Below are 12,439 nucleotides of genomic sequence, written 5' to 3'. Positions count from 1 at the left end.
GAAAGCACAGAGGTCCCATGTGCCCTGAGCTGCCCTAGGACACCGGACCAACCCAGTAACTTCTCTTGAGGACCTTCCCTTGATCTTCTTCACACCTCTAATAGCTCAGACCCACAAGGACTCACCGCTGGATGCTGCCTCTGGCTTGGAGAGGGACTCCTCTGAGGCAGGCTCTGTTGGTAGGGTTGTTGACTGCTTGGCCTCATCCATTTCATCGTCCTCTGGGATGACCAGCTTCATTAGGCTCTGGTTGCACACGTTCGCCACCTCCTTGATGTCTGAGTGGAGATGGTGTAAGGAACACTCAGACCCACACATGGCTATGTGCCCCATCTGGCCAGCCACAGAGAAGCCACTGCAGCCCCACCAGGGCTGACCCAGCCCAGCTACTGCAAGCCCCCTCATGTCCAAAGGGCCGGTGCAGGTTTTAGGACTCGGTGGGAGGATTTCTCCTGGCTCTCTCCAGCTGAGCAGCTGGCCCTGCACCCCAGGGGCAGGAAACAGGCACTCCCCTGCAGGTTGCTGTAGCAGGAGTGGAAGCAGCTCCAAGTTACAAGGATACTCTTCTTGCGATCATCATAAGAGAGACATGGCAGGACAGCAGTCAGGATCCCTGAGGAGTAAGGCAGCATCACACGGCCAGCCAGCTGGATGAATTCTCTCATCCAGCACATGGCTGTCAGCTGGATCAGGTCATCTGTAAGACATGGGACAAGCAAAGGTGAGGGAAAGAAAAGCACTGGCAGCTGAGCAAACTCCACAGGCCAAGGACCACCTGTGAGCAGAGAGCTGCCTCTGCTCCATCCAGTTGAAAGTCCAGACAGATCCTTGTTTGGGACAGTTTAGTCCCAGAGGAGACAGATAAGACCTGAATCTGCAGTGAGGTTGTGGTTAAACACAATCATTAGGTTTCAGAGTTAATGCAGTTCAATCCATAATCCAGGTTTCCTCATTTACAAGTATTCTGCCAAGCTTCCTAATTTCCACTGTCACACCTCTAGCAGCTGTGTGTCTGGGTCAAGCATCGCTCCTAGAGCTGGGGGTTTATTAACCTCCCCAAGTTCTGGAAAAGGGACCACTGCTGGGGCAGTCAGCTGATGCAAGGCCAGATTTTAGGCTTAAACAGTGTAAATTCATTGGGTATCAGTTTAATCAAGAGCAAGCAGTCTCGGTCTATTTCTATTTTTCTACCACACAAAAAACCTACTCCCATTCAGCAACATTTAAAGAGCGGTTTAACCTCAGTGAGCTCAGCTCAAAGGTTAAAATAAACCCCTAGGGAGATTCTTCCAGACATGCTGGATGTGCACTGGTGCCCTCCACAGCCAGGTATTTTACTTTCAGGCACCTCTGCTTCGACAGGTTGCCAGACCATTATTTGAGGCTGGGAGATCAGCAGTACAAGAGCAGTAATGTCAACCATGGGAGAGATGCCTGTCCTCACCTTTCAGCGGGGTTTGCATGCATGATGGCAAAGAAAGTGCAAGTGGCCAAGCTGTTGAACAGCCCACTGGAAAACTCCTGGCCTGAACCTATGCCTGGCACTGCAGACCTGGAGGCGGATGCTACAGCTCTGTCCTGCACACTCACCTGCTGCCTGGCAGTGGATCACCAGGATATTGGCCATTTCTGCAAACTTGACACTGGTGGGGTTCTTCTTGATCTCCTTGAGGAACTCCCCGAGAGCCACCTCACACCTGCAGAGAGGCAGAGCAGCTAGTTAGCACTCAGTTGCCTTGGACAGAGAAGTTACAGAGAAGTCATAGCAATCAGCCTACATGCATGCATGGAAAGGATGCTGGTGGCATGGCATGTGGGCCTCTGCGCAGCGGCAGGGCCAGGAAGGATGAGACTGACAAGCACATCTTGCTCCAAGGCAGAGACTGCACACAGCTGCGAGGATGGAGTTGATGACTGCCCGGAGCCCCGCGCCCCTTCTCACAACAGCCACACAGGCTCTGCCAGGATCGAGGTGAGCCTGGGATGGGGAGCACAGAGAGGAGCAGGAGGGCAGATGACAAGCTTTCAGGGCTTGTTCCTCGACATGTGGACACTGGGAAACAAAGAACCAGGGAGGATCCAGTAGAGCTTGGCAGTGGGATAAACCCAGGCCAATCTCACCACTTAGCTGTGCCCTACAAAACAGGACCAGTTACACTCTCCCAGAGCAAGGAGCCAAGATCCTCTGACCTTCTTGAGAACACCCAGGTGCTCCTTGGCTTCAGAATGCATCTCAGTGTGAGACCGGCAATTGATCTGAGGAGCAAACTCACAAGGCTTGCTCCTCTTCTGCACCTGGGGTTGGGTCTGATGGGTTAGTGCTGTACCTTGCTGAGAGAGAGGCTCAGAAGCTGCAAAGCCTGTATGCAGAGCTCACACCCCATCCCAGAAGCACATGTGAGCCTCTGAGGCTCCGATACTGGTCACAAGGTCTAAACCAAGCTAAAACAGTTTGCGCCACAGCACAAACCACAGTGTCCTTCACAGCCACTCCGGCAACAACAAGCCGGGGAAGGGAGGCCCTTGCCAAGGACACTTTGATATACTGACCAAGCCAGCCAGAATGCTCCAGATGTCACCGTGCACATGGGGTTTCACTGCAGTTATATAGAAGAATTTGAAACAAATTAAGATGGTGAGAAACGCATAGCCCTCACACCCGGCCAGCCTCCACACTCACATTTTCCGTATCTCTTTGCTGTTGTCTCCCAGGATCTGGAAGAGCCCATCCAGGATTTCTGGCAGGTAATCCAAGAGGTTGATGTCAGGCACAGACTCTAAGACCAGGATCTAGCTCAGGGGAGGAATAAGAAAGAAAAGAGGAGAATTTTGGAGAAGTGAACTAACATCACCAGCACAAATCTGGGTGTGATACTGAGGAATTCAGGGCTGAGCTGTGTGGGATAGGGGAAGAAGGACAAGAGAACACCATGGAGTTGCCCATCTCGGAAAGAAGCTGGGCTAGCAGGTGATCAGCCTGCAGCATTGCTACATTTCCAATCACAGCTCTGTAAATCAGAGCAGGGATCAGAACAACTGCTAAGACGTATGCAGGCAGATCTGGGACAACAAACAGTATGGCTGAAAGAGAGACTGCAGAGGGACACAACTCTCCCTAGACCCTGGCCAGGCACTGAGAGCTTCTGCCTCACAGGGAAAGGAGAAAACAAGTGAAAATAGAGAGCAACATCCCTCCATCACAGCTGGGTGATGGAAAGCAGTCTGGCTCTGTCCCCTGGGAGGCTGTATCCTCTAGACCACAGTATATCTATTTATATGAGCAACACTTTGACTGTATTTTCTAACTTGGTGTACAAAGTCCTGAAGCAGGTCGGCAGAAGTGCAGTATGAAGTCCCTGTGACTGCAACAGCAAGGTGACATGGAGCTGGCATTTTAAAGAAGCAGGTGAAAAACTCTGCTGGCTTAAAAACCTGCCCAAGCAAATTCAGGTGCCTGGGTTCACACATTGCTGCAGACATCTGCTATTTGCCCAGACATGAGATGGTGATAGATCACAGTATTTTGGAGTTTGGACAGGCAGGCACGTGCAGGACCATGCGTACCTACCCAGGATATGATGAACTGGCGGGCATACTGGTTGTTGGAGTAAATCCTCTCACGCAGCAGTGGGATGAAGCCCACCAAGTCAAACTCGTTGCTCTCCGTCACAATGTCCTGCAAAGCCCAAGCAGGGGGTGTTAGAAGGGATGACCACCACCCCCCGCCAACGCAGCCACCCCCACCCAGCCTTTTTTAAGGCACATGACAGGAAAAAGATGACAAACAGTTGACAGATGGGTCTGTAGGTCGGGAGATCTGGGGAGAAGGAATCATGAGGTTTGTTCAGGCAATGAGCCAGTAATCTCCCTTGGGCAGGGACTAATGCTGAGCGGGATCCAGTGAGGGAGACTTCTGCCTGCTGTGTGCCAGCCTGGCTGAACAGGAGGAGGGTGGAGCATCTCCAACTCATGCCTCAGTGGTGTGTTGCACACACGAGCAAGCATCTTTGATGTAACAATATGTGTCAGGGGTGGGAGAGTCCCTGGGCTTTCTTCTAAAACTCTTCCTACACGCTTGGTGGATTTTGCTGCATGGCTAAGTCTCATGCACCAGCGTGGTGGAACAGATCTCCCAGCAGGAAGGTTTTCAGCAGGCGATGCTGAGACTACATTAACTGCTGTGCTAATGAGAAGGAGCAAGGTGGAGCAGGACCTAGCAGGGACCTACTTACCTCCAAGTAGCAGAAAAGGAACTGGGAGGTCTGTGCAAGAAAAAGCCCATTGGCAGGCAGAACAGGAACAGGAACCAAGCACCTACCCCAAAACAGCAGCTCTACTCCTTGCAGAGCAGCTCTGCTCACTTCCCTTTGCTACTTGCTTAGGCAAGAGAAAAAAAGCAGAGGAACAGCCCTTCTGCTAACTAGGATGGGGCTGCAACCCTACTTGGACTAAAACTTTGCCTCCCCAGACACCTGGCTCCCAAGAGCTGAAAGCACATGTGGCACTGTGATAACCTACCCGCCCCTCGACCCAGCTGCCTGAGATTGCCACCAGACCCTCAATCTAAGAGGCTACAGTCAGTGAGAAAAAGAAATGTTTTGACAGTAGCCACAGGACTGAGCTTGGGCGGTTTTAGCAGCTGCAGCCTCAGGGACCGACATGTCTCCAGCCAGGACATGCCTGCAGCCTACACCAAGGATTCTCAGCTAGAGGGGGAAAAATACCTTGAGAAGTCGATCGAGGAGCTCAGAGCCACTTTTGACGTTTGGGTCAGGATCAGCAGCCAGCTGTGAACAACAGAAACAAGAGCCATTGCAACAGCGGGTCCCAGGGCTGTTCCCCGCTCTGAAGTGGAGCTCCCAGCAGGCTCACGGGACTGTTGCTCTCATTTGGCATTACAGGGATGGACTCAGAGAAGTCACTTTATCTCCAGTCATTAAGCTCCAACAAATTCTCCTGAAAGACTTCCTAAGGGGGCTATCAAACACCCATCGCTTCCCCCCAGCAGGTTTTCATGGGCAAGCAGCCATGTTCTCGAGTGGCAGAGAAATACAAGTTTCCAGTGATAAGCTGCAAAAGCAGGCATACACAGACATGGCTTTGACCCTACAGACCCCACAAAGCTGTAGTGGACGAGGACTAAAAAGCAAATCTTACTTCTCCAGCATGGGAAGTAAAAACACGTGAGGGTTGAGAGGAAGTTTCTTACCTTGCTGAGGCCATCAAAGAGCACGTTGAAATGTGGGAGGACAGAGCCTCTGGCAACCTTGACAATGTTATAGAGGGCCTCGCAAGCATAGTACCGCAGCCGACTATCGGCGTCATTGAAACACGTCAGCACTGGCTCAATCAGCTCCTTTAGGTAGAGCCCAGAGTCCTGGTGGACAGGAGGACACTGGTTAGTTGAGGACCATGCCAGAGGGAGAGGGAAGAGATGCTGCTGCTCTGGAACATACTGCAAAAATTCAGGCCCATAATGGCTTAAGTGCACCTATGCTAGACAGGATTTATTAATAGATTTTTGAATTCTATTATTGAAATTATTGAATTTTATTATTCAGGTACAGTGATGGTCACCTGAGCAGGCTGAGAAATTGTTTCAGGGGAGTCTACATCAGCAACTGAAGCAATTACTGCAGCTGTACGTGTTTGGTTTTGACTCCCAGAGATGTGCAAGATGCTGGGGCAGTTATTCACCACCTGCTCCGAGCACCTTTCAAAGCACAAGGGGCCGCCTCCCACTGCACATCGCTCATCTCTACTGGAAACCCGCCTATGGAGAAATCCATCTCTGCCTCCCTCTGCCCTGCAGTCAGGAGAGGAGGCAGAACCCCAGCAAAGCCAGCAGTCACCAGCCCTTGCAGCAGTCAGCCAGCAGCCGGGATTTATCCCACTCTGCAGCTGGTTTCTGCACAAACCTACCAAGGTTTCCAGGACCAGAGAGAACACCCAAGACAGAGATGGACTGAGCCTACCTGCACCTTCAGTTAAGCAAAGAAGCCCATGGTCTGTTGGGCTACTCTTTGCAATGTCAGGAGCTGGGCACTGTGAAGGAGATGGTGATACAGGCTTCACAAAAAGACATTCAGCTGTCCCCAAAGCACCTTCCTGCCCTGTTGTCTCCAGAAACACCAACTCAGCTGTGCTTCCAACTACCAGATGAGGAGCCGCTTCAGCCTGTACAGCTGCTTACAGACAAGGAGCTACCACAGCTGGCAGAGTTAAGCTGGACACATCTGTTAGATGATGTGATTGCAGGGCTCTGATTCCTAGATAAGATTAATTTTACATGCTGAAGTTTGTCCTCCTGCACTGTGGAAGAGCCATGCTAGGCTGACCTTGATTCTGCCCACAAGCAAATATAGCCATTAATGAGGCCACTCCCCAGCCCAGAGGACTTCAGCTTAAGGATTCACTGGCACAGCTGGAGTTTCAGACAAACCCAGAGGTGGAGGCAGGAGATTGGCTTGTTTTGAAGGGAAAAACCTGTACTTTGGGGAAACAGGCTGGCATTTCCTGAGTGCCTAGCAAAGCAGACAACAAGAAAATTAAAAATGTGCAAACCAGCAGACTAAAGAGTTGAATTCTGTGTTTTATCAGTGCCCCTCAAGGCCATCTAAAGCAACTCCTTCATCCACCAGAGCCAGCTGCACTAGCAGAGCTGGCAGCATGGAGTGCTTGTCCCCATACTGTGCAGGAGGAGAAGGTGGGTTATGTGCCTGGGCTGAGGGCAGAGCAGAGCATTAATATCCCAGGGAAGAGAATTTTGCAGAGACTCTGCATTTTAACAAAAGGAAAAGACACAAGTGCTGCTCAGAAGCCCTCAGCCACCAACATAAAGGCAGTTAATATAAAAGCCACAAGGCTTCAAAACATCCACTCAGACTGATCATGCTTCTCATTAGAAGGGGAATAAATGAACTAAAATCTACCTCATAGCTCCTCCAACAAGCACAGTCTGCTCTTCGCAAGCCCTCTGTTTTCTTTGATGTACATCTTACTATGGACCAAAACAACTCCTTCCCTTGCAGGTGCTTCCAAAAACCACTCCCATGGTTTGACCCAAAAGCCTGATGGAGCCATGAGCCTACAGAGTCTGTGGTCCCCTCCACAGGGTCCTGGATGCTCTGGCATATCCCTGGAGGCAACTTACGGAGCCTGTTCTTGTTAACAAGAGGGAAGTTATAGAGAAAGACCTTAAATGGGACAGAAATCAGCCAACTTCCCCTGCTAGGGGCATCAATGTAACACCTCCAGAACTGGACTTATTAACCCATGCCTTTGGCAAGTAAAACTTCTGCCAAGCCCAATAGACAGCTACTAGCTCCAGCTAACGCAGCTTAACACCTTATGCCACTTGTTTACTTTGACTACTACTCTGCCACCGTTTGGCCTGTACCTTAGTCCTATTTCCCGAAGGACCTGCCTGTGCTGCCGGAGCTGGCTGAGCTGGAAGGGCTGCACCTCTTCTCAGCTCTGTTAACACAAATTAGTACTTGACCTGCTGAGTCTAGTCCAGCTGCTGGAGACAGAGAATGGACAGATGCAGTTAAACCATGCCTAGGGAGCTGCCAAGATGCGACCCAGGACAGAAAGTGCTCCCATGCCCAAGGGACGCAGCTGGGTGAGATGGGGAGACTCAGACACAACCCAGCAATATGCTGCAAGGCAAGGAGGGAGCTGGGGAGCTGCAGGGCTACCAGCCTCAGTCTCCCCATCACTCTGACCCAGGAGAAGCCCGCGTTCTCCCACTGCAACCTGCACAAGCCAAAAAAAAAAACAAACCCCACCCGCACCTACCTTGCCCAGGGCAATGGAACAAGCAGCCAGGCCAATGAGTCCCCCTTTCCGGCTATGGGGGTGCTGGGAGAGCGCAAACTCCTGTGACAGGATTTGGATCACATGTTTGATTTGAGACGTGTTGTTCTGAGCCACAAACTCTCGCACCAGCCTATGGAGAGAAGAGGAAAGAACCAGGCTTTAGGTTCTGCTTCATACAGACACTTGGGAACTCGGCTCCCCACCGCCACCAGAAACAGGGATTTTTGGCCACAACAAACGCCAGAGAAAGCGGTACTGAAATGGGGAAGACTCAAGGAACCTGCAAGTGAAACCAGAGCTCTCCCCTCCTCCCTGCTCACATCCAACAGTGGCTCACTGCCCTCCTGCTGCTCTCAGCCTGCAGCCTCCTATGCTATTCAGGAACTCCCAGCCCAGGACAAACTCTCAAGGGCCACCTCACCAGGGCTGCATGCTTGTAGAGAAGAAGTCACTGCGTCTTCAGACAAACACTCTCTCCAACAAGGCAGATTACACGGATCACTTACTCCTGACACAGCACAAGACGGCAGCAGAGAACCACTCAGCCCACACCAGGGGCGCTGGCGGCTCAGTAGGGAATTGTTGCCCACCAGACCCACGCCCAGTGCCAAGATTTTGGACCTTTCCAGCCACTCATGCGTTGCTTCAGCTGATATACCATATATCATATGTGCTCTTATAGAGCACAAACTGTAACAAAACGCAGACAAGATTTCTGCATGCAGTACCTGCTCCTCCTCAGAAACATACAGCTCGTTACCCAGAGATATTTAACACATCAGCTGCGCTTAAACGAAGAGACCTATAATCCTGCTCCAGCCTATGCAACCGCTTCAAGCGTCACCCGATCAGGTCTTCAGCCCCAGCAATCCCTGCAGCAGAGCCACCAGCCAGCTGAGGAGGCTTCCGCAGCTGTGCAGGCAGCTGTGCAGGCAGCAGCACACATCTGGAGCATTGGTGGTTCAGTGGTAGAATTCTCGCCTGCCACGCGGGAGGCCCGGGTTCGATTCCCGGCCAATGCAGCACTTTTCTCTTTGACTTCTATCCATAACATGAACCCACAAATCTCAGCATAAACAAGGATCTTTACCTTAATCTTTGAGAAAGGCACAAAAGCTTCCACTGCCTAACTCCATACAGGCTTTTTTTTTTGGCACTATATTGAATCTCATGCTGCCCTCCCTAGATGGACACCACCAGCCAGTCACTCACTTTATAATCCAGGAAAATAGTTAGGTAAGATGTTTATGAACTTTTTCCCCCAAAATTACTAATACCAGCTCTCTTCTCACTCTGCTCTGAGTAAAGCAGTTACTCGCTTTCTCTCTAGGGGCATCATGCAGCCACGTCCTCATTCTCCCCACTCAGGAGACAAGTTTTCCAACAGCTACAGCCCAACCTATTCTCACAAACTGCTGACTTAGGGCAAAGAGCCCCAGCCTCCAGTCCCACCCCAGCAGCAGGCTCCAGCTGGAGGAACACACCAAGCTCAAGCAGCATGGACCAATTGGGTGACAGTTTTACTGCCTAGATTTAATGGAGAGAGCTTTGTCTGAACACAAATAACTTTACAGACTACCTTCAAAAGTTTAAAGGGCTCAAGCTTTAACTAATGAGGCAAAAGACACCCAGCAGCAGCACGCAGCATCAGTCTGCAGGAGCTACTCCCACACTACAGGCCAGAGGACAAGGGGGCACCTGAGCTGAGAGGCAGCACGTCTGTCCTGGTTTCAGCTGGGATAGAGTTAAATTTCTTCGCAGTAGCTAGCATGGGGCTATGTTTTGGAGTTTTGCTGGAAACAGCAGTGATAATGTGGAGGTGTTTTAGCTGTTGCTAAGTAGCGCTTACACAGGTCAAGGACTTTTTCAGCTCCCCGTGCTCTGCCGGGTGCACAAGAAGCTGGGAGGGGACACAGCCGGTACAGCTGACCCAAACTGACCAACAGGATATTCCATGCCATATGATGTCATGCTCAGTGTATAAAGCTGGGGAAGAAGAAGGAGGAAGGGGGGACATTGTGGAGTGATGGCATTTGTCTTCCCAAGTAACCATTACGCATGATGGAGCCCTGCTTTCCTGGAGACGGCTGAGCACCTGCCTGCTCATGGGAAGTGATGAATGAATTCCTTGTTTTGCTTTGCTTCCGCGCGCAGTTTCTGCTTTACCTATTAAACTGTCTTTATCTCAAACCATGACCTGCCTCACTTTTACTCTTCTGATTCTCTCCCCCGTCCCACCAGGGGGGAGTGAGCGAGTGGCTGCGTGGTGCTTGGTTGCTGACTGGGGCTAAATCACGACAACGTCTCTCTTTGCTTAATGCCATAGACATGGGAGAGACGATGCTGGTACTATTTAAGCTGATTTAAGTCTGTTCTTCTGCAGAAAGGGTTAGCCCTTCCCTTTCTGCTCCTCTACCCTTCCCAAATTGGGTTTCCAGCTTGAACAGCTGAACTGGCTGATCCCAAAGTCAGACTTTGGTTGGCATAAGCTAAGCACGGAACTGTAATCCTGGGGCAGAATAAGCCGGAGCAGAGCTGCTTGGATAAGGAGAACCATCCTGCATGGCAGTAAAGGGACAGTTATTGAAGCATCCCCATGGCTACAGGTGCACAGACAGCGCAGTGCATCTGCCACAACCCACCCTTAAGAAACTACTCCTACAAAGAAGAGAGCAAATTACCAAAAGATAAACATGTTGAACAGAAGAATGGGCTGGATACATTAGCTTTACACCTGAGCAAACACTCACCCCATCCCAAGAACTGCTTTTTATGGCTGCACAAGTACACCTTCCACATTTGAGGCACGTAGTTCCTGCCCTGCACCCCTACCAGGGTCCCCTGCCAAAGCCTGAGCAGAGCAGCTCCATTCCCATGCCACCTGCTGCCACGAGTGGCTGGCTGCTCCCCTTGCAGGCTCAGCACAGCTACCATCTCCCACCTCCCACCTGAAATCCACCTTCCAGCTTGGATCATTGCTCCTAGAGCTGTGCTGGGCTGTCCCCTGAAGGGATGCTTCAGTTCTCCTCCATGAGCAGTGCTTGGGGAGGACATGGCCCTTCCCAGGCAAAGCCGTGGACCAGAGCAGCACAAAGCACTCAGACCAATGCAGCAAAAGCAAGAAGACGCACAGGGAGCGTTAACGGGCAACACTAGAGGGGGCACGGCCACGTCAGCAGGCACCCACAGACCATTGCCTGGGATGCTCTGAAAGGAAGGCCGAGCTCTGCCGAAAGAGCAGCAAGGTAGAAAGAAGTAAAGGCAACATCCAAAGGCCGGGGATGACAGCAGGTGCTTCCCACCTCTGCAGCCAGGATGGAGCATGAGACAAGCTCTGGTGAGACCTCATGGGAGAGGTGAGATGGCACAATGAGGTGATGAACCCAGGCTGACATGAGACAGGCCCTGGACAACAAGCATGGCCGCCCCAGCGCCAGCCTGCTGCCCAGTGAGACCATCACGTCCCCTAGCCACAATCACAGCTGGGCACAGAGCCAGCCGCCTCCAGAAGCATCACAGAAGAGCAAGTGCTGCGATTCCGACAAGTTTCTGAAGTTATGCTACTCACACTTTTATTTTGGGCAGGGCTGGGCAACGGTGCTGGGGAACCAATGACAACCAACCTTTCTGCGATGGACTTGCTGACACAACTCCTGCCCTAGGCCACGCGCCCTAAACCGGCAGGTCCTGGCTTGTACCCAGAAGCCAACGGGCTCAGAGATAATCCTCAGTGATGGACAGTATGAGGATGGGAGACACGGAGCAGCTCTAGGGGAGAGCCCCTCCTGCCCGGGCACTGTCTCCTGGCAGGGTCGCTGTGCCACCCGAGCTCCCTCCCTGGGCTCCTGAGCCTGCAGCCCCGCGGTGTCCCCGGCGTGCCCGCAGGGGTGACCCCTTCCAGCAGACCCCCCAGCGCCCCCCGGGGGTTATCCCTTCCCGGGTCGCTCCAGGTCCCCACCGGGTGACCCCCTCCCCCAGACCCTCCGTGTGTCCCGGGGGAAGACCCCTTCCGCCAGGTTCCGCCAGGTTCCCCCAGTTCCCCCGGGGGTGACCCCTTTCCGGGTCACTCCGGGCTCCCCCGGACCCTCCAGAGATGACTCCTTCCCCCGGACCCCCACCCAGTTCCCCCAGGGGTGACCTCTTCCTCCGAAGCGCCCCGCTCCCACCGGGGAGCTGGACCCCAATCTGCCTCTCAGCATCCCGGGCCGGCTCCCACCACCCCGGGGCCGCAGGTGGCCGTAGGTGGCCCCAGGACCGCCTCCCCCAGCCCTCCCCGGGGCGCCAGGCCGGCCTCCCCCGCCCTGTCCCCGGTACAACCCGGAGCGGCACCGCTCCAGTTCCCCGGCAACCTCCCCCCTACCCCCTCCCGCCGCTCACTTTTCAATCTCGAGGGCCGCCACCTTCCTCTTCTCGTAGAGCTTGTCATTCAGCGCCCGCACCACGCTGGGCGCCAGCGGCGCCAGGTCCCGCTCAGCGTTCATATCCCCGCTGGCCGCCGCTCGGGACTCGCCGCCGCCACCGGCGGCCACGTGACCCCCGCCCGGCCGGCCCGCCCACGTGACACACCCCCTCGCCGCCACGCTCCGCAGCGCCCCCTCGTGGCGCGGAGGTCATCCGC

At 53.1% G+C, this 12,439-nt stretch overlaps 1 protein-coding gene and 1 non-coding gene across 2 annotated transcripts in view; one reads left to right on the top strand and one right to left on the bottom strand.

Annotated features, from left to right (window-relative positions):
* Positions 1-12,376, bottom strand: part of VAC14 (VAC14 component of PIKFYVE complex) — a 65,887-nt gene extending 53,511 nt beyond the window's left edge. Inside the window, exons 1-9 of the mRNA XM_064459218.1 lie at positions 12,199-12,376; positions 7,801-7,951; positions 5,210-5,377; positions 4,725-4,787; positions 3,569-3,676; positions 2,681-2,790; positions 1,591-1,697; positions 563-697; positions 126-278 (exon numbers count right to left, since the gene is read on the bottom strand). Of these exons, the coding sequence (XP_064315288.1) occupies positions 126-278; positions 563-697; positions 1,591-1,697; positions 2,681-2,790; positions 3,569-3,676; positions 4,725-4,787; positions 5,210-5,377; positions 7,801-7,951; positions 12,199-12,302 (1,099 nt within the window). The 5' untranslated portion in view covers positions 12,303-12,376. The remainder of the gene's footprint in view (positions 1-125; positions 279-562; positions 698-1,590; positions 1,698-2,680; positions 2,791-3,568; positions 3,677-4,724; positions 4,788-5,209; positions 5,378-7,800; positions 7,952-12,198) is intronic.
* TRNAG-GCC (transfer RNA glycine (anticodon GCC)) lies at positions 8,773-8,843 on the top strand. Its single transcript has one exon. It is a non-coding gene; the product is annotated as a tRNA-Gly (tRNA).
* Positions 12,377-12,439: the final 63 nt, after the last annotated feature.

This window comes from Phalacrocorax carbo, chromosome 8 (genome assembly GCF_963921805.1).
Source record: "Phalacrocorax carbo chromosome 8, bPhaCar2.1, whole genome shotgun sequence".
Lineage (NCBI taxonomy): Eukaryota > Metazoa > Chordata > Aves > Suliformes > Phalacrocoracidae > Phalacrocorax > Phalacrocorax carbo.
This window is presented reverse-complemented; position numbering and strand designations above follow the sequence as displayed.